This window comes from Bombyx mandarina, chromosome 20, assembly GCF_030267445.1.
Source record: "Bombyx mandarina strain Sakado chromosome 20, ASM3026744v2".
NCBI classification, from domain to species: domain Eukaryota; kingdom Metazoa; phylum Arthropoda; class Insecta; order Lepidoptera; family Bombycidae; genus Bombyx; species Bombyx mandarina.
In genome coordinates this window covers 5,192,718-5,214,887 of record NC_143226.1, presented here as the reverse complement: position 1 = coordinate 5,214,887, position 22,170 = coordinate 5,192,718, and the positions used below count along the sequence as shown (strand labels likewise).

At 39.8% G+C, this 22,170-nt stretch overlaps 2 protein-coding genes across 4 annotated transcripts in view; one reads left to right on the top strand and one right to left on the bottom strand.

Moving 5' to 3' along the window:
* Positions 1-17,164, top strand: part of LOC114247891 (NACHT and WD repeat domain-containing protein 2) — a 76,162-nt gene extending 58,998 nt beyond the window's left edge. For all 3 annotated transcript variants that reach the window (XM_089736004.1, XM_028180968.2, XM_089736005.1), the window contains 13 exons: positions 272-434; positions 1,842-2,050; positions 3,169-3,424; positions 3,784-3,965; positions 4,420-4,496; positions 5,383-5,925; positions 7,456-7,573; positions 8,733-8,862; positions 9,963-10,035; positions 10,833-10,969; positions 11,375-11,575; positions 12,632-12,766; positions 13,205-17,164. In XM_089736004.1, the coding sequence (XP_089592130.1) occupies positions 272-434; positions 1,842-2,050; positions 3,169-3,424; positions 3,784-3,965; positions 4,420-4,496; positions 5,383-5,925; positions 7,456-7,573; positions 8,733-8,862; positions 9,963-10,035; positions 10,833-10,969; positions 11,375-11,575; positions 12,632-12,766; positions 13,205-13,443 (2,463 nt within the window). In that variant the 3' untranslated portion in view covers positions 13,444-17,164. The remainder of the gene's footprint in view (positions 1-271; positions 435-1,841; positions 2,051-3,168; positions 3,425-3,783; positions 3,966-4,419; positions 4,497-5,382; positions 5,926-7,455; positions 7,574-8,732; positions 8,863-9,962; positions 10,036-10,832; positions 10,970-11,374; positions 11,576-12,631; positions 12,767-13,204) is intronic.
* A 1,742-nt stretch (positions 17,165-18,906) lies between these two features.
* Positions 18,907-21,592, bottom strand: cype (cytochrome c oxidase subunit cyclope). Its single transcript, XM_028180946.2, has 3 exons — positions 21,443-21,592; positions 20,506-20,678; positions 18,907-19,049 (listed from the first exon to the last, which is right to left on the bottom strand). The coding sequence occupies exons 2-3, from the start codon at positions 20,676-20,678 to the stop codon at positions 18,986-18,988; spliced, it is 237 nt and encodes a 78-aa protein (XP_028036747.2). The 5' UTR covers positions 21,443-21,592; the 3' UTR covers positions 18,907-18,985.
* Between the last annotated feature and the right edge of the window lie 578 nt (positions 21,593-22,170).

Below are 22,170 nucleotides of genomic sequence, written 5' to 3'. Positions count from 1 at the left end.
CTTTTAAAAGCTTCCGCTGCGTGGGCTGCAGAAACGGTTAAAGTTTCGCTAAAATAATGTATGACAGAATTGTTTCCCTTTGAAAGATCTAAAAAAAGTCCGCGACAACATAAAATATGCCTATATGTTAAGGTTTGCTCACTATAGCGTTTTTTGTGCTAACCAAATTTGTTCTAAAATAAAGCATTATTTGTGAACTATGCCACGCGGACGAAGTCGCGGGCAAAAGCTAGTAAAAAAATAACTCTTGTGAGCTTCCACCTCCGTGCAGGACGTGGCCTCGTTGTCCAGTGTCCTCCCGACCCTGCTGACATCGCTGGGTCGGAGACGGCCGGTGCTGCTGGCCATTGTAGGGGCGGATGCCCTGAGGGCCGCCCGGTGGCTTCCCGAACGATTGCCTGATAACGTTAAGATGATCGTCACTGTTACCGAAGGTGAGTTTCTATACTTCAAGGCTACAGTACTGGAAGAAGATTTTCTATTAATAATGATGGAAAACGGATCGTTTGGAACCTCTGGGTCTGCGGAGGGACTTCGGTTCCCTCTGTATTTTGTACCCGGGGAGTGCTCTGAGGAATTGTTCGAGATGATACCGTCATTTCGTTTTTACTATCGCACTGCCCGCCACCGGAGTATAGTTCATCCACAGTGCGTTTCCAGAGGTCTTTTTTGCCACGTACCATCCGGCTATGGAATGAGCTCCCCTCCACGGTGTTTCCCGAGCGCTATGACATGACCTTCTTCAATCGAGGCTTGTGAAGAGTATTAAACGGTAGGCAGTGGCTTGGCTCTGCCCCCGGCATTTCTGAAGTCTATGGGCGGTGGTAACCACTCACAATCAGGTGGGCCGTGTGCTCGTCTGCCTACAAGGGCAATAAAAATGTGTTTATCTAATGGTTACCGGAGCACATGCATGTACTCATCTGGAGACGCGAGCTTCAACTTGTGACAGTCTTCAAACCGGATCGCTTGGTTCCTTCGCGTCAGAAACATCCAGGATATTACCACAGCACAATACAGTACGGCTTTACAATAAAACCAGTAAATACCAGTTGGAAATCGCAATACGCTGGTGCCATACTCGAAGACACCCCTTAATGACACCTGAGAGCGTGACACCTAAAGTACTTAACGGTAGGCAGCCGCTTGGGCTTGTCCCTGGCATTGCTGAAGTCAATGGGCGACGGTAACCAATCACCATCCGGTGGGCTGTATGCTCTGCTGCCTTCAAGGGACAAAAAAGACCTGAAGGAAGAAATGGGGGGGCTCTTCCAGACCCTACAGCTCTAATCAATGGCAATCAATTTGTACGCTTAAGGTTTATCTAATTGACTTAGGCCTTAAGTTAGAAACGAGGTCTAACAATTCTCGTTCGTATTTCTCTGTTACCATGAACTAAGAAAACCTTAGACTTAGACGCGGAGGCCGTAACGTCAGTTTGATTTAGTGTAATAAAGAGATGAATGTTTATCTAAGATGTCCTATTCAAAAAAGAATACCCGATGTGAAAGTGTTACAAATTTGAACAGTTGTTGTTGGAGCTTTAGGGTATATATAGATAAAGCTAAGTAGCTTTGCAGTGGAACATGGCCGAGTTCCATTGTGATAATGAGCCGGATTTCGTTAAGGTAATGAACTGAATGTTGTCACGGTAATGAACCGAAATCCGTTACAGTAATGAATCGCATTTAGTCACGGTAATCGACCATATATGTCGATAAGGTAATGAACCGTATGTCGATACGATAATAAACCGGATTTGTCACGGTAATGAACCGGACTTCGTGACGGTAATGAACCGGATCTCGTGATGGTAATTAAAAAAGAAACCAAATCCTCAGAAAAAGATGAACCGTCGAGTTCAGCGATCATGGCAGTTCTGTCATCGGAGGACGGGCCCAAGGTGCTGAGGGCGCCGCCGGTGGGGGCCGAGGAAGCGAAAGCGGTGCTGACTGCGTGCGCCGCCACCTACAGCAAGACCGGGGCCGCCTCGCCGCCGGAGGCAGCCGTCAAGGCTGTGCAAAAATGCACATTACCTCTATACGCGAAGGTAAGAAATGTAAAGACGCATCGACTGATTCGACTGTACCGGTTTTCGAATTCCGCAGGCGGGCACCGTTTGGTCTAATGATATACGTACTTAGGGTCCGTCCACACAGACCGACTCGGAGAGCATCGGCCCGCTTTTTTTTAATACACCTTTATTAGCTTCAGACGTATGTATCTTAGTAACGGAATCTTTGAACATGATTTTGACCGCCTTCAAAACGTCGGATTAACTTGAAATTTAACATACTTATTAAGGAACGAGGACAATTCAATATTTAAAAAAAAAATGAAAAATTAAAATTTAACTAAAAATGAAAAATAAATAATACTTTAAAAAAACTAAAAAAATACGCTTTTATAGAAAATCCTACTAAAAATAGAAAATAAATTTTAATAAATTTTAATTAAAAATAGTGTAATAAAAAATGATTTTATTGTAAAAAAACGTGGGGAGCTTTTCAGGATATTATCAAACTAACTCTTCTACTCATATCTGTTCATAAAATATTTATAACTACTGATACTATGCACAAATCTGCTCTCCTCTCCGAGCCGGTTTATGTGAACGGACCCTTGAAATCCTCACGAATGACTTGCACGATGAAAGAGAGAGTATAATATCTTGCTATAAAAATTAAAAACTCAGAATAAAAAAAATACTGGTATCTAAAGCTGGGTGTACACTGTCGTGAGGCCGCACGGGTAGGTACCACTGCCCTGCCTTCCATGTTTGAAGGGTGGGGCAGCTGACTATAGAACTGAGATATATTTCAAAGTGGGTGGCGACATCTACCTCCATGGACTACAGCTATTACTAAAACCTTCCTACATAACATAATAAACAATATCTTTATTTTTTTATTGCTTAGATGGTGGACGAGCTAACAGCCCACCTGGTGGTAAGTGGTTACTGGAGCCCATAGACATCTACGACGTAAATGCGCCACCCACCTTGAGATATCAGTTCTAAGGTCTCAAGTATAGTTACAACGGCTGCCCCACCCTTCAAATCGAAACGCATTACTGCTTCAAGGCAGAAAGAGGTTAGGTCGTGGTATCTACCCGTACGGACTCACAAGAGGCCCTACCACCAGTAACAATCTATACATATGCTTCTAGATCCTGGCTTGGCAGATATCCTTATCGGCGGAAACGTTTACGGAACAAGAACCGGACGCGACTCCCGAGCTGGTCATCTGCGAGGACCTGGAGGGACAGCTGGTGCAGATCCTGGTGGCGACTGAGGCGGCGCTGGGTGCCGAGCGAGTGAAGAACTGCCTCGCTCTGCTGACGGCGTCCAGGCGGGGCTTGGACGACACCGAGATCTTGGACATGTTGGCGCATGACGAATTGTTTAGAAGCCATGAAACTTATTGTAAGCTCCTTTACTGACTAGGTCGAACGTTAATCTGCTTAACCCGGTTACAAGACCACATCACATTGCCTTCTGCTCGGGTGGCAATTTTACACGCGGCAGGAAATGTCCTACTTTTCTCCCTTCGTGCACATGTACTGTTAAACTTGTTATTTAAATGTGATTTTGACCTATTGATGAACTTACCAAATAGCAAATTTATTTTCATTCTTTTCTGAACTTTTATATAACAAAAGTAATCATTTTAATTTACAAACTGAATCTAAGTCTTAAGGCGTCAGTGATTACGGTCCAATTTCGTTCATCGGACTAGGGTAAATACAGACAGATGGTGAGACAGGCGGCGATGTTGTCCGCAGTGCCGTGGGCGCCGGCGTCCCTGTTCTGGCCGCAGCTGGCGGCGCTGCTGGCGCCGTGGGTGCGGTGGGACGCGCGGGGGGCGGCGCGCTGGCGGGACGCCGCGCTGGCCGGCGCCGCCCGGGACCGCTACCTGGCCGACGCCGAGCACGACGTCAGGAGGACCCTCGTCGAGTACTACGAGGTGAGGTTCAGCCAACATGGCGGCCGCTGCGGGCTGGTGTTTGACGACGTATATCACTAGTTTCAATCCTCCAAATTTCGTGAGGAAGGTATTCAAATCTATACTAACATATAAATCTATAGTGATTTTTACGGATGTTCCGTTATAACTACTGAACCGTGCATCTGATTGACTTGAAACTTGGTATCCATGTAGAAAATACATGTACTTAATGGATAGGCTAATATTTATATGAGTGTTAGACTCCCTACACCAGTTGCGGGGGCGTTAATGATGAGAATCTTTGTGGGGGTGAGAAATAATAATGTTAATTTTAAATGCCCAGTGAAGCGGACGGGTACAGCTAGTATCAAATAAAACGGACCTTTAATTACAAAGATATATGTCCCGTGTTAGGCGCTATGGCGCTTAAACATAAGCCTTTCACTCCTCGATATATGATCGGTTTGTCCAGGGCGTGTGGTACTCCGAAAACGACCCGAAGATGGCGGGGCGGCTCGTCTCCCAGGAGAATAAATTTTCAGATGAATGGTAAGAAGAATGTAATATACAAAAAAACGTTATCACAAAAGTTTTGTACAATGACGTCATAGTTGCATTTTATTTTTATTTTTGGCGGAAACGCGAGGAGTGAAGTTGTGTGATTTGTTTTATTTTGTCTATTTAGTGTTTCTTCGGGTTTAAATGTGTAATAACGGTAAATAAAATACTTTTTGTGATTTTGTAGTGCTTATAATTCTTTCGTCTTTTTTTATTTCTCTATCTTATTCTAATAACTTTCAGCGGCTTTTTTAAAATTTACCCGGTTGTTACTATAGCGCCACTCTTATTTAACAGATTTCAACGGACATTTTTTCACACACAGAGACGGTTCTCCATACCTCTACCCTCCATACCGGAATTCAGAATTACTATAATTTTAACGTTTGATAGTTTAAATTTTTGAAGTCGTCGTGGCCGAAAGGATAAGACGTTGTCCGGTGCATTCGTATCGAGCGATGCACCGGTGTTCGAATCCCGCAGGTGGGTACCAATTTTTCTAATGAAATACGTACTTAACAAGTGTTGACGATTGACTTCCACGGTGAAGGAATAACATCGTGTAATAGAAATAAAAAAAATTAAAAAAATCAAACCCGCAAAATTATAATTTGCGTAATTACTGGTAGGACGTCTTGTGAGTCCGCTTGGGTGGGTAACACTACCCTGCCTATTTCTGCCGTGAAGCAGTAATGCGTTTCGGTGGGTGGGGTAGCCGTTGTAACTATACTGAGACCTTAGAACTTATATCTCGAGGTAGGTGGCGTATTAACGTTGTAGATGCCTATGGGCTCGAGTAACCACTTAACACCAGGTGGGCTGTAAGCTCGTCTACCCACCTAAGCAATAAAAAACAAAAATATATTTTTAATTACAGCTACAACACAAGAAAACTGGACGAGCTTCCGTTCCAGCACTACCACCTGTACCGCGAGGCGCCGGAAGTGTTCGCCGAGCAGCCTTACTTCACCCAGCTGGACTGGATCCGCGACAAGGTCGCCGCCGCCGACTGCGCCCACTTCCTCGAGGACCTCGCGCTGGTCCACATCGAGCCGCTGCCGGAACACATCGAGATACTGAAAGATCTGTTCGAGACCCACTGCTACGCTCTCGATTACGACCATAGACAATTTTACAGTTTACTCCGAGTGACCATAGAGAAGAGACGAAGGGAAGGGGTGGAGATTAAATCGAAAATTGTCGAGAACTGGTTGGCGGAGATATATGATCCGCCGATACCTAGTTTTTACCCGATGAACGAGGATTACTGGAGGGTTGAAGGAAAAAAGAGGGAAATGTCTATGGTCGAAGGGTTCGATAGCAAAACCTTTGATTTGATCGTGAGGTTTGACTGCAGGGGGAAGTACGTGGCCACCGTCTCCACGGAGCGAGAGGAGATCTGCGTTTGGGATGTATCGAAGTAAGTAAAACTCGATGACATGACAAACGGCCGTCTGGTGTAATGGTAAGTGACATGGTCATTACACAAGGGGGTCGCGGGTTCGAATCCCGTCAAGGGAAGATATTTGTATGATAAATATAAATGTCTTATCCAGGGTTATGGATGTATATTAAATATATGTATGTGTATAATAAAAATCTTACATTTATTTCCGTTATCTGGTACCTGTAACACAAGTTCTTTACGAACTTACCACGGGACCAGTTAACGTGGCGTGATTGTTAGTAAATATTTATTTATTTATTTAATGACAGTCGCAAATATTAACTGACCTGCGGTTCGTTAGATGTAGCGACGCCATCTTGCTTGTTTGTACTTTCAAACTATGAAATAAAATCAACGCTTCGAAATATATGCAAATTTATTATCAAAACAAATTCGGTAGTAACTAACTATACAGTATTTTGTCGAGAACTCGAGCGTATTATTTTATTGATTTTATTCTGTAAATTTAATGTTCCACTAAGCTTAAAGCCGTCGGACGTGGCTTTTCGGGTTTTTCTAGTCTCTTTTTTTTATTGCTTAGATGGGTGGACGAGCTCACAGCCCACAGACAGAAGTCGTCGTGGCCTAAAGGATAAGACGTCCGGTGCATTCGTATGTAGCGATGCACCGGTGTTCGAATCCCGCAGGCGGGTACCAATTTTTCTAATGAAATACGTACTCAACAAATGTTCGCGATTTACTTCCACGGTGAAGGAATAACATCGTGTAATAAAAATCAAACCCGCAAAATTATAATTTGCGTAATCACTGGTGGTAGAACCTCTTGTGAGTCCGCACGGGTGGGTACCACCACCCCGCCTATTTCCGCCGTGAAGCAGTAATGCGTTTCGGTTCGAAGGGTGGGGTAGCCGTTGTAACTATATTGAGACCTTAGAACTTATATCTCGTGGTGGATGGCGCATTTACGTTGTAGATGTCTATGGGCTCGAGTAACCACTTAACATCAGATGGGCTGTGAGCTCGTCCATCCATCTAAGCAATAAAAAAAAAAACCTGGTGTTAAGTGGTTACTGGAGCCCATAGACATCTACAACGTAAAATCGCCACCCAACTTGAGGTATAAGTTCTAAGGTATCAGTATAGTTACTACGGCTGCCGCACCCATCAAACCGAAACGCATTACTGCTTCACGGCAGAAATAGGCAGGGTGGTGGTACCTACCCGCGCGGACTCACAAGAGGTCCTACCACCAGTAAGATATGCAAATTTATTATCAAAACGAATTCGGTAGAAGCTAACTACAGTCTTTTGTCGAGAACTTGGCTGTATTATTTTATTCTGTAAATTTAATGTTCCATTAGACTTAAAGTTGTAATTACGGGTTTTATTCACCGCTTAGCATCCATGGAATTGCACAAATGTTGGGAAATGAAACAAAGCCGCCAGACGTGGCTTCTTGGGTTTTTCTAAAGTCTTACTAAATAAGCACTATTTTACGGATACCATATTATTCAGTCTCATCTTGTTTCTTCTGCCTCTCAGGTGTCAACTGGTGAGGAAAATAGTGGGCGTGACGCATCCCATCAATTTGGTGCCCATTGATGAGTACAGATGCGTAGTGCTGTGTCGACGGGAGCTCAGAGTGTATAATCTCGACCAGGTAGGTACTACCAAGGGTGGGTAGGGTCTTGGGCCCGCCGTCTCCTCTCACCATCTGCAAACCGTCACACATACCCTGCGTCCCCTAGCCGTGGAAGCCTCGTATGAGGTTCGGCCTTGTGCTCGAAAAAAAAGGGTACTACCAAGGGAACGTTTCACGGGAGAAATACGCAAGATGACGACTACTTAATCGTGCGGGCTGGTAGCACGGCCAACGCAAATTTCACGGAATATTTTTTTTAAGATATTATTTATTCGCAATGTCGTTTCTAGTCCAAGTAGCGTCCGTGTGCAATCATTACCCTAGCGCCATCTAGTGAACGCGCAGTCAAAATAGATTAGGTCCAAATGTAACAGGTTGAAAATTCCCATAAACACAGCCCACTGAGTTTCTCGCCGGATCTTCTCAGTGGGTCGCGTTTCCGATCCGGTGGTAGATTCTGCGAAGCACGGCTCTTGCTAGGGTTCGTGTTAGCAACATCGTCAGGTTTGAGCCCCGTGGGCCCCGTGAGCTCACCTACACGTCAAGGAGAAGCTGAAATAGCCTCTCAAGGCTATCAACATAGGTAGGAAAGAAAAAATAAATTAAAAGTGTCAAGATCAGCGCGCCCTAATACCGCTGCACCGGCATCTCGCCCTACAGGCAAAGCCATTTTGATCCTTCGTATGTATTTACTTACTGTTAAAAAAATGGTGCCTGTGAAAGAAGTCAAACTACTTTTGCGGTGTTTAGTATTGTGGTTTTCTTCATTTTTCATCCTTAAATCAAATTTCTCTTGCAATAGGGAATGCTGTGTACAAGAGAAACGACCTAGCTCGCTTTCTCCCTCTCTTCGAGTGGCTCGCGAGACGCTCTGTCTATTTTCTCATTCTCGCTCGTCCTAAATTGTATATTTTCTCTCTAGCCGTAACGAAACTGTAGACACTTCAGTAATACTATCTTCCTCTGGTACAGTCGCATCGGTCGATACAAGTACAACGGGCGTCTTATCCCTTAGGCCACTTACAATTTTACTGACGACATCTAATATCAATCAGATTTCAAGTCGCTTAATTTTTGACTAATAATTAGTAAGCAACATCAAAATTGAAGATTATGAAATTTGGTTAATAGAGATATTGAAGGATTTAAATTGTATGTATTCAATAAAAAATCACAGGGCACTTTCTTGGTGGCGTTGAAGGGTGTAATGAACCAGAAGATGCCCTACTACGGTCTCCACGACAGCACCCACCTCGTGGCCCTCTCCCGGAACCGGATGTACGTGAACCTAATGAACATCGAGACGGGTGGGTATACTCTATGCTAATTATTATTCTATCTATATATTGTTATGCGCTGGGGTTCGGGATAAATAAAAATTATATCGGAGTACAACTTAACACTGTATTAGCACTTAGAACACTTAAAACACTTAACAAACACTTTAAAATTCTCAATTCGCTTCTTCCGCTTCGCTTCAGGTGATCCGTTTGCTGTTTCGCTTCGAGTAGTTCCGATTACTAACTGACTGCGTGCCCATAGATAATACACATAAATTAGTTATAGATAAGCAACTCTAGCACTCATCAAAAATGTTTACGGGCGTTGGCCACTAGATGGCTTCGCTTCGATTAGTTTGTCATTGCTCCTGTAGATAAACAGTAATACATTACCTATCCTATATTTTATTGTTAATGAAGGATTTTGTAAATTTTCAAAAACCACAAATTGATAAAATTTAATCAATTTGCCTATAACAAATAAAGAAATGCCTTAACTTTAACAATATATAAGTTTAGGGCATTCACTACAAGATGTCGCTAGTTTCCGTACAAAAAAATAATTCTCTTAAAATATCGCGGTTTCAGGGCCCTGTGCGTGCCATCTCTGCAACGCTTTTATAGCCGATTACACATCCCTAGAATTATCAAGAACATTCCTCACAAGTCGAGTATTTTCAATGTATGCTTCCGCTATCTGACAATAGATGGCGTTGTACTTCTCGAGAGCTCTAGATGCTATTAGATCCTTCGATATTCGTTCGGCTATTCGGTGATTGATGACGTTACGCTTATCGGCGTAGCAATATATTTATGTACCGCCCTACAAGAAATTAAACGGAAAATGGATCCATTAGATTTAAAATTAAAGATATTATAATCCGAAAACGAACCGGAAATTTTTCAGAAAACCACACCCTGTACATACAATAAGTATCGAATTCTTAAATCAAGAATCAACATACAGATAATGATAATAGAACACGCAAATATTATTTGTTAATATTATTAACTGTATGGTTTTTCTTGTCTCTACACTTCTATCTAGTAATCGAATAAATGATAAATTTTGGTAATGCAATATGAACTTTATCGACTTGCAATAAGGCACAATTCTCCACTTTCAGGCGATTGCGTAACGACGTTCAAGGCTGGCGAGGACAGGTTCCTGAACTCGTTACTCGTGTCCGGGGACGGAAGGTGCGTTTGTTATTATTGTTGTCACAATTTCGAGTTTTTCTAGAATATTCCTTTTTTTTTATTGCTTAGATGGGTGGATGAACTCACAGCCCACCTGGTGTTAAGTGGTTACTGGAGCCCATAAACATCTACGACGTAAATGCCGCCACCCACCTTGAGGTATAAGTTCTAAGCTCACTCTAACCGGCGCCATCTCGGCGGGCTCCGGATAGCCTGCCGACCGAGAGGGCTGGTGGTCGTAGCGCCGACGACCGCCAGTCCGGCGTCCCGAGGGGGAGAGTGATGGGAGAGATGTGCTCCGCACTAAACACTTCACTTTCCCCCCTTTGCCTTTTCATGAGTTCTGTCTCATGTGAGGTTTGGACGTTGGTTGTTGAGCGACAGGAGGTTTTAGTCGGTTCGACTCCGACATGCTCCGCCCGCCGTCCTCAGTGGAGGGCGGAAGTCCGGCAGTCCAAAAAAAAAAAAGTCTCAGTATATTTACAACGGCTGCCCCGCCCTTCAAACCGAAACGCATTGGTGGTGGTAAGCGGTAGGCAGCAGCTTGGCTTACCCCTGGCATTGCTGAAGTCCATGGGCGACGGTAACCACTCACCATCAGGTGGGCCGTAAGCTCGTCTGCCCAAAAAAGCAATAAAAAAAATAAAAAAACCTACCCGTGCGAACTCACAAGAGGTCCTATCACCAGTTAAAAAGCTTAGCATCAGGTAAGCGGAGAGCACGTCCAAACCATCTCTCAGCTCAACCAATCTTAAAAGTGCCTGGTCACTGTATTTTATATTTCCCTCCCACCCCAGGGTGCTGGTCTGCGGAGACGAAACCCAGAAGCCGTTCCCACTGCTAGTCTGGTCGCTCACGTCAAGGAAGCTGCTTTACGACCTTAGGATCCCGCATCACGACTTCGTCACGTCCAAAGCTGCTATTACTTACGAAGGTATGTGTGCAGCCAGAAGCGAGCGACATCGAGATGGTGGTCCATATAATCTTTCCATCGTACAAACAAATTGGAGGCTTTCTTATTCACAAATAAATTTTAAAGACTTGTTTTTTCTCATCATAGTTATATTAAAATACCCCCTACTGATATAAAAACGAAATTCAAAACGCTTATATGAGTCGAGTAGAATCTAAAACTTTTAAATGACGATATGACAATAAAATTTAATTTATTTTAATATATGGTGTTCGAATAAATGTTCAGTAAAAATGAGACTTAAGAAACGGCACTAGCCATATTAACAAATGTTATGTGTGTGCTGGGGATTCCGTGGACAGTGGACAGCCTCAATTGAACTGTCTCCGCGATGATACCTGAATTCTCCCGTCGCTTCCTCCCCAGGGTCGTACGTGTGCGTCGTGTCGCGTGAGCTGGACGAGCCCAGCCCTAACTTCATAGTGGTGTACGACCTGCAGTCCGGCACGCTGTTCAAGAAGTGGAAGCCGGGCTGCGACACCGTGGCGCTGGCCATCAGCTCGGCCGACGGCTGCGTCGTCTCCGGCCTGGCCGACACCAGGATACTCGTTTGGGATTTAGTGACAGGTACGTTATTAATAGGTACGCCTTTTATTAGCTTCAGACGTACGTATGTTAGTATGTAACGAAATCTTTGAACATGATTTTGACCCCCCTTAAAACGTCGGATTAACACGAAATTTTGGTATACTTATCAAGGACCGATCACAATACAATATTTAAAAAAAATTTAAATTTAATCCAAGTAAGAAATAGAAAATAAATTTTAATAAATTTGAATTAAGAATAGTGTAAGAAAAAATGACTTTATTGTAAAAAAGCGTGGGGGGGCAAACACGCGGGATCCTACTTTTCTCCCGCGGTGCACATACTATTTTTTCTCCTACCAGGCTGAAAGTTCGACATTGTAAAAAACTTAGCACCCGTGGAGTACCGAGCCGGGGTCCAGCGGCGAAGCATAAAAAATCAATTTAACTGTTTTTTAATTTTTAAATAAACTACTACTAATTAAATAAGAACTGTCTGATGAACTCATCTTTGTTTAATACTTCACTATTAAATTTGATTGCCTTTTGTTTATTTCACTTTTGCACTAAACACAATATTGCAAATTACCCGAGCACAACAATGGCGGAGAATTTTAGGTGCGTGAGAGCAGACGTAGACACTAACGCGCATGCGCACTTGTCAGTACCCAGGGAGGAAAAGTTAGACTTTCTTCCCTGTACAGCGGGAAGAAAACCGAACTTTTGGCGTAGGTAGGAGAAAAAATATATTATAGTAAAATCTGATGTTTCAATGTTGGTTGTACTACCTCGGTTATACTGGAAGCGTCGTCACATTCCCAAGGGAGTTCCTAGTTTTAAGATTTACCTGTTGAGAAACTCGCCTTCAAATGAATTAAATGAATGAATTAATATTTTACTTTTATTTTCTTCCCTGTACAGCGGGACGAAAACCGAACTTTCGGCGTAGGTAGGGGGAATAATTTATTCTCAAAGTGGGCAATAGACAACATAAGTTTCAAAAATCCTGCTTTAAAGTACAATGTATTTAACTTTGAAATTCCATCGCGCTTTGATTGATTACGTGTTTTTTATACTCATTGAAACTGCTGTGCAGGCAACTGCCGCGTGACTCTCCGCGGACACGTGTCGGCTCCGTCCCGGCTGCGGCTGGCGCGCGCGGGCGGTGTGCTGCTGTCCCAGGACGACACCTGCCGCGACCTGTCCGTGCGGCTGTGGGACCTGCACACGGGTATGTATACGCGCACGTACATTGCACTCTGTCTCCCTCTCTCCCTCACTCTCTCCCTCTCTCCCTCACTCTCTCCCTCTCTCTTTCTCCCTCTCTCTTTCTCCCTCTCTTTCTCCCTCTCTCTTTCTCTCTCGCTCTCTCTCTCTCCCTCTCTCCCTCTCTCTCCCTCTCTCTCCCTCCCTCCCTCTCTCTCCCTCTCTCTCCCTCTCCCTCTCTCTCTCTCTCTCTCGCCCTCTCTCTGTCCTCCCAGTCTCAAATTTATCCACTATACATTGAGACTTACTCTAATGATCTAACTTAGTCTGATGACTCTCCCGTCTACTTATTAAAAATTAAAAAGTTGGACGCTCCACTCAAAAGCGTATTGAGAAATACACCCGTATCGAACACAACTTCCAAACCGTCGATACAATCGAAGATCCGTCTCGTCTCTTACAGGCAAGCTGATAGCGGTGTACACGCCCCCCGAGAGGATAACGTCCTGCGAGGTTCTCCTCGGGGGCTCGGTGCTCGCCGTGGCGCTGGAGAACTGCCGGGACATCCTCTGCGTTCAACTGCACGGGCCCCCGGGCGACGCGGTGGCGGCCGGCCGGGACCTCGAGCACGACGACGGACCCTACGGGGACCCCGCGCTGCAAGGGAGGACCCTCGACGTGAAGGCCGCCGAAACGTCATAGCAGGGCAGGCGGTTCAGCCTGTGGGGGAAAACTTGAAACTTCCTCCCCCAACCCCCCCTCCCGGCTCGCGGTGACCTCTGGGGTTCCAGAAGCCAACCAAGCAGAACGCAGACTTAAGAACAGGAGTACCATTTGTCGTATTCAAATCTATCTATGTATTTTTTATGAGAAACGTTAACTATACTGAGACCTTAGAACTTATATCTCAAGGTGGGTGGCGCATTTACGTTGTAGATGTCTATGGGCGCTCCAGTAACCACTTAACGCCAGGTTGGCTGTGAGCTCGTCCACCCATCTACACTATTTACGTTACTCGCAGTTAGTAATGCGAACAGCCATACATCAAGGCAAGCATTTGGAATAAACAATAAAAAAAAACAACATTCAATTTGACTGTGGCTTGTCACCCATTGGAAATGACGAAATAAATAAAGATTTAAAAAAAAATTGGAAAGAAAAGAAGAAAAAAAAACATTAATGTTTTGATCTAATACGCTTATTACATTTTTAAAAATATTAATATTAATAATAATAATGATAATGATGATGATGATGATGAATATTGTATTTAGTGAATTCCCTATCCGTGATGTTGATGTTAGAGAACATTCTTGTGGTGAATTTTAGATTGTAAGATTAATTTGACATTTTTTCATTTGCTTTCGCCTTTCGTTTTCTTTGTGAATTGTCGTCTCTGCCGCGAGGGTTTTAGTATGTTGGCAACAAATTTCACATCCCCTGCCACTATGGAGGGTAGAGCTAAGAAGTAAAGATTAGGCGTATTCACGGTACCAGGTTTTAAAACCAGGTTTTCACTTCGATGTATGGCGCCCTGGTACGGGCAAAAAAATACTTACAAGTATGAAAATGTATGTCCTGAAGTCGGAAGCTCAAAAAACTTGAACACTCACACGAAAATACTGCAAAGGAAAATGATTCATATCGTTAGTGGATCGGGAGGAGGAAAACACTTTAAATTCTCATAATCTCTAGAATTATCTTTTTTGTTTGTTCAAGTCGTGGCAGAGACGCAATAATTCGACTGCACAAATTTTTGATCTTAATCTATCTTATTAAAACTATTTTCCTTCCGTTTCAAGACTAATTAAAGAAATTGCACAATTTTTATGTACAGGGTGAGTTTTACTGTCGACTGGTGCAATAGCATGGGCAAAACTTAATCCATGGGTATTGTTGCAGCAAAACTATGCCAATAACAGTTTTTGCAAATTTAACTTTCGAATTTTGCTATTGACGCACCGCTGGAATACTCACGCTGTATATTTTTGTTATTTTTTTTATTTTCGCTTATTCTCTAAAGCTATTAAGCTTTCGACCAAAGCAATCTAATGTAATCTAGCTGTAATCTTAATTTTAATGTGAAAAGTCATTTTTGACATTTGAAATTCATTTTGGCGGGAAATCCTTAAAATGCACATCGATCCTGAGCCGTTAAAAATCTAAAGGTAATAAAAATTTTTTATTATATTCCGAAATTTATATGTATCAAACATGCTATTCATAAAACTTATCAATTTCAATTTCTAATAGGTATCTAACAGATTATAATCGATTCCTAAATATAAAAAGAATTAAAGATGGCCGTTTGACAATTCCTAAACATCCATCCCAAAGATCGAAGCACCAAGCTGATCGTTGCTTGACTCATACAAAATATACAAAATGAATTTTCACATTAAACAACTAATCTTAACTTTAATCTAACGAGTGAACTGATACTTACGTCTTCAATATAATTTGATAAATTCGCTTCCGTCATTTTTAAATGTTAAAATTTAATTAAGGTGTTAATTGTTGAATTGCCTCGGCATTACACTATATTTAGAATCTTCTGGTCACAGATTATATAGTATCTTATATACACAATGCCTGGTGCAAATGTGCAGCTCCGTAGGTTACTGAAAAAAAAAATAGATTATAATAATATATTTTGACCAACAAACAAACTCCTCGACCTTTAAAATGTCCCATTCTTTATCCAATAATCGTAAAGTCGAACGTATGTAAAAAAACCTACTAAAATATTAACTATCCGTGCTCATGGAAGTAATAATGTTGATAATCAAAATCAATTGGTATTTCTTACCCGACTATAGTTAAAATTCGTCCCTATAAAATGTTTCTCGTATATTTGCGACGAGAAATTTATCCACCGCTAATATTTAAAACTGAATCATCAGTAGGTAATAACTTCATGTGCGCTGTAATAATAGTTTACCTGTTTTTTTAAGATTTTCGTGTGCATATGCTTGTCGCAGTAATCTACGGAACTAATATCGAAATAATAATTACATACCTTAGTTAATAAGTTATGTAAAGGGACATACTGTAGAATTCCATATCAAAACGGTATTAAAATTAAAACAAAACCGTAAACTATGCTCAATACATAAATATTTTATTTTAAAAATGAATTTTGCTTTCATTAAAAATCACTTTTAAAATAATAATGTTGTAATACAAAGTTTAATTTAAATGATTAATTCGAATCGATATGATTAGAAATAAAATATGTCCCTTTGCAGTAATAATTTATTTATGTGCTTTTCAAATTATTCCCGCGCCGAATCAAAGTTGTAAAATCAGCTTTTCTCACCTATGTTTTGGTAAGTATGTACGACGCGAAGAAGTTAACCTACAATAAGTTTGGCTCTAAATAAAAATTCCCTGAGAAAATCGTTGACGAAGTTAAGTGGAAAAAAAAAAGTGAAAAATATCCCGCCAAATTCGTAATTAAGAAATTTTCTTGTGATTTTCAGATTGAGCCTCGTAATACAGAAAAGATATGTCAATGATAAAATACTTACTTTAAAAAAAAATTTTACTGAAAAAATTAGTTTATTCATGAAATTATTCCACAGCTAGAAGTAAGCCACAAATAAATGAAAGTTAACCATATATAGTTAACTAGCGACCCGCCATCGCTTCGCTTCGGAAACATTAAATTTTATTATTGATAGGCGAGTCCCGTCATGTTGCGCGCGGTACGACAATAACTCCGGGTGACGCCGCGGGGCGAAGCTAGTCTAAAAAAAGTAGCTTATGTTACTCCTTAAATCATTAGCTACCTATTAGTGAAAGCCTAAGACATATGTCTAATTTAGTTTGAACAGCTCTAATACTATTCTCTACCTATATATAAAAATGAATTGCTGTTCGTTAGTCTCGCTAAAACTCGAGAACGGCTGAACCGATTTGGCTAATTTTGGTCTTGAATTATTTGTGGAAGTCCAGGGAAGGCTTAAAAGGTTAGATAAATATTAAATGCTCGGAATTAAATAAAAATAACAATTTTGTTTTTCCCGTCGAACGGATTCCTTTTGTTTGTTTTAAGTTTACTCTATACAAAAGCTTAGGTCTTTTATTCATCGATTGAGGCACTACGAAGTCTGCCGGGTCAGCTAGTAAATAATAAATTTGCTTTTGTTTTTATTATACCACTTAACGAATCTCCTCGGAATCCCAATTAATACACTGTATAAAATCCTCAAGTTGCGCACTATATCTATCTACACCAAAAGACAAAGGGAATAATTCGAAAACGCACTAAATGTTGCTAAATTTAAACTTTTTTTAGCGTAGTATAATTTGTAGCAAACACAGGCTGGTACCTGTATTTTCTGATATTATGTATGTTTATAGGTGTAAGTTGTAAGTCATTTCGTTCAACGCAGTCAGTAACATATTTTTCACTTTCGGATATATATTTTTTTTGCTAATGATCAACCAAACACGAGCTCACAGCGTATTTGATATTAATGTTAATCATATCTTGACGCCCACGGGCACATAAATACCAGGGTTAAACTCTAAATAAATATTCTTTCAGTTCAAATTTCAAAGTTCCTTAGAACCAAATCACTAATCATATCAAGCTATTGAGATTTGCAATTATTTCTAATCTGCATAGGTAAATTAAGAAAATCATTTTCCTTAAACTAACTGTTATGATATTTATGATAAACAAGCATATTCCGTAACGAAAAAAATACAATAAGCAAAACTATTACATTGTCAAATCCAGAAAGATGTTATAATTTGGACGTATGTTACTGACCACGCGGGACGGTTCGAATAAGTAGTGATCAATAAAAAAAGGAAATATTCGGAAAAAAAAATCATGAAGTGTATTGTAATCCAACTGAATTGTTAATACTATTTATGTATTCTGGAAAGTTACGTATTACTTTATGTCCCGATTAAAATTATTGGAAATAATAATTTGGGATTTTAATTTTCTTAAAATAAGTAGTCCTAACAACTCGTGAGCAGCTGCTTCCCGAATGAACCTACTAACGGATCGGAATCGCGACCCGCTGAGAAGATCCGGCGAGAAACTCGGCGGCCTGATGCATGGTTGCAAGAGTTCGACGAGTACGGTTACCGGGGTCCCAAACCTACTCCTTGTAACTATATTGAGACCTTAGAACTTATATCTCAAGATTGGTGGCGCATTTACATTGTAGATGTCTATGGGCTCCAGTAACCACTTAACACCAGGTGGGCCGTGAGCTCGTCCACCCATCTAAGCAATAAAAAAAAAAACCTAGCGTTAGAGCTAAAGGCATCTAATGTAAGAGTTATTGGATCTGATGGGTGCGTAAGGACGTGTCTAGGGCGTCAGAGGTGACTAGCTTCTGCGTGATCAGAATTCTGTAAGCAGTCAGCAGCGGCAACAATAAGGCGCTTATCATGACGAGACAGCATTCTCTGTCCTCTCAGATATACTAGAGATATACTAATAGAGATTTCAGGGCAACTAGAAAGACGAATCTAAAAGCCGCTTTTTATTTCTATAAAATTTTTTTACTCAAACTTCACGTTAAACGTCACTCGAGACATATCAGTTGGCAGAGGCTCAAATATATTAAGTGTATAATCTATGGGCAGAGGCCAGATCAATAATTCAATTGTTCCACTGTTCAATTAAACCATTAAAAAATAAATAATAGTTTAAAAAAACTAACAAAATACGCTTTTATAGAAGGAAATTTTAATAAGTTTGAATTAAAATAGTGTAAGAAAAAATGATTTTATAGTAAAAAAAGCGTGGGGTGCTTTTCAGAATATTATCAAAATAACACCTACTCATATCTGTTCATAAAATATTTATAACTACTGATACCATGCACCACACGCTTTTTTTACAATAAAACAATTTTTTCTTACACTATTTTTAATTCAAATTTATTAAAGTTTATTTTAGTTGGTTTTTCTATAAAAGCGTATATTGTTAGTTTTTTTAAACTATTATTTATTTTTCATTTTTTAGTTGAATTTCAATTTTTTTAATTTTTTTTTTAATATTGAATTGTCATCGGTCCTTAATAAGTATACCTTCGAGTTAATCCGACGTTTTGAAGGGGGTCAAAATCATGTTCAAAGATTCCGTTATAAACATACAATACATCTGAGGTTAATAAAAGCGTATTAAAAAACGACTCTCCTTCAAGTTTTTTATTTAAATTATAACATTATTCACAGCAAAATAATAATAATACTACACTATGATAGTTCATATTTAGCAGGATTGGAATAGACCCTTCTTGCGCATCTCCTCAAATTCCTTTTCGGCGTCATAGTTTCTGTAATGTAAAGAAAAATAATCAAAATTACTCTTATGATTTACAAAAATACTTTTATGATTTAATCTGGTATCTATTTTATTGACATTATATTCTTTCCAATGTTTTCAATAATTTACAGTTTTCATGGTTACGGCCAACGGTCATTATTTTCTAGTGCTATTTCCCAGACCCTAATTCACCCATTGTTTGTAAATATTAAAATTGTCTATTAAATCATCATATTAAAATCGGTTTTGGTATCCTTAAATTAAATAAAAATCACACAGGATTGCCTCGTGTTTGCTAATAAGAGCATAATGGCGGCAGGGGAAAAAAGGCTATTCTTTGAAACAATCTTCACAAAAACAATCAGCGCACCATTTACCTATCACAATTTGATGATGGGACTGGGTCAGTTTAATAGATGAATATTGTAAGTGTTAGATTGTAAATTTTAGTGTCTGTTCCCAATTTATTGACAGTCAATCAGTTATCATCAGTTTAATTTTAAACTAGCGTATCGTACAATTATCCAATGTGCATCCAGTACATTCGAAATTAATGTTTAAGTTACAATGAGAAAGTTACTTCAAGCGTATTATTGTATTTATATATATTTATAGATAGTCAATGAATTCGTTTTCAAATAATTGATCACAATGAATATGAGCTTTTAATAATAATAGATTTTTTAGAATTATAAAACATATTTTCACTTGGATTACTAATTACACTTCCCAGTTATTTTCAAATTTTCACTAAGTTGAACTTTTACTAGATTGTTTTTCAATTTGAACTCAAAATTGAGTAAGTCTACATTTATTCATTGTAAATGTGAATCACATTATATGCTTCTCTTTATAATATGTTCTTGACTTTATAGTAGTTAATAATTTAATAAATATAAAAATGAATTGCTGTTCGTTAGTCTCGCTAAAACTCGAGAACGGCTGGACTGATTTGGCTAATTTTGGTCTTAAATGATTTGTGGAAGTCCAGAGAAGGTTTAAAGGGTAAATAAATATGAAAATACTCCGAATTAAATAAAAATAATAATTTTATTTTTCCTTTGATGTGTCCCCCGTCGGACGGATTCCTTTTGTTTGTTTTAAGTTTATTTTATACAAAAGTTTAGGTCTTTTATTTACCGATTGAGGCACTACGAAGTCTGCCGGGTCAGCTAGTAATTTAATAAATAAATAGGCAAACTCAAAACAGTTTAAAAAATTATAATCTCGTCTTATATTTTGTTAGTGTTGTATTGTTTTTATTTTGTTAGTGTAAGTTTTTTGTTAATTTTTTTTTATTTAAGTTTAGTTTTTGATATACATGGTCTTTTGTTAAAAATCTCAAAACCATACATAAATAAAAGATAACACATAAAACAATTAAAACTTTGTCACTGGAAATGTCAACTATTCAATGAACATTAGCATATTTTAAAAAGAGAGAGTAATGGGAGTTTTAGTTTTACCTGTAGAATTCAGCATACTTTCTCTTGCGCTCATTACCAATGAGCTGCTTGAAGGTAAAACCAGCGACGCCAGAGAGAGCCAAAGCAACAATAATGTTACGTTTGATGACGGCGTTGAGGAGACCTCGCATCTGAGGCTTGCTCGCTGTCGATACTGCACTTTCGCCAGCCATCTAATAAGAATATTTACTACTATGTACCCGACATGAGATAACAAAAATAAATCTGCTAATGCCACTACACTGTATTTAACTCACTGTAGACAGGTAGTACAATGAGACATCTAGGTAGGCTTCAGTAAATCCTTAACACCAGGTAGCTTATCTGTGGAATTCTTGGTCTTGACGCTCATCACACCTTACGGGTTAATCTTTTTTTTTACAGTAAACTAGTAGGACTAGGTATGTGGTGGCATTCAGAATGGTTTGTATGTTCTATTAACTTTTAATTAATACTATAGATTGTTTGATAAGCGAGCTCACCTCTTGTACACTAGTAACAAAAAATATTTACATACCACCTTAACTACACAGGGAACAGTAATAATATACTGAATAACAAAAGGAAGTATAAATACTATTGAACAGCCGTAGTTTAAAAAAAAATCCAGTGATTAGTTGTGAGGTTATTTTAAAAATAGTAATATGTATCTTCGTCGTATTACTCTTATCTTGAACAAGCATAACCCTAAAACTTGATATTCCAAAGTAACTTTAAGTAAATTTGTATTCGTGGCCTTAAAATCTAATGTCCTGCGGTAGAAGCATACGCAATTCTTCAATTTCGATCAGATAATAGCGTACCTACTTAACTTCAATTATCTTACGGCAGTCTTACATAACAGTCACTGTATTCTGTTATTTACAAATACTTGAATCCAGTTCCAAATGCAAATCGCTAGTAACGACAAAATATGAATATTTATTTTTTTACTTACGTCTAATTATATTTTTACTGAAATTAAAAATGCCTAATTACACAGTGGGTCACAGTCGTCAGACAACTTCAGATTTGAGAAAAAAATCTATAGTTCTTAGGATAAACCATGGATAAACCTACTAGTCCTTATTTTATTTAGTCTATGGTTACTGACAGCTTTTTAAATGTCAAATTTTGTTCTCGTGAACCAACTAGTGTAGGTACCTAGGTATCGAAAATCCACCTAATGACCAACCCGGTCATAGTTCTCATCGAACTCATCGCTTGCGACGAAGGGCTCGACGAGTAAATTAACCCTCAGACACAGCCCACTGAGTTACTCGCCGGATCTTCTCAGTGGGTCACGTTTCCGATCCGGTGGTAGATTCTGCGAAGCACGGCTCTTGCTAGGGTTCGTGCTAGCAACGTTGTGCCTCGAGCCCCGTGAGCTCACCTACTAGTTAAGTTCACGCTCATATAGCCTCTCAAGGCTCTCAGCTTAGGTAGGAAAAAACCAACGAATACGCATTAGGATTTTTCCTTTAGCCCTCTAGTTCGTTTATTTGTCCATCAGGGCTAAGAGGCAATCGCAATTCGTTCCGTCTCAAAAAAAGTGTAGAGATGTTAGAAACATGAAAATTACTATGAAAATCTCAAATACAAAAACGTTAATTTTTTTGTCAGGACATCGTCGAACTTTCGCTTACGCGTTGGGTGCCGTAATTAGGCTGTGTGTGGAGTTGAATC

Excerpts from the sequence above, each read along its gene's own strand:
- cype (XM_028180946.2), bottom strand. The coding sequence starts at position 20,678 with ATGGCTGGCGAAAGTGCAGTATCGACAGCGAGCAAGCCTCAGATGCGA. Across the intron at positions 19,050-20,505 it reads AAGTATGCTGAATTCTACAG|AAACTATGACGCCGAAAAGG; the intron begins GTAAAACTAAAA and ends TTTACATTACAG.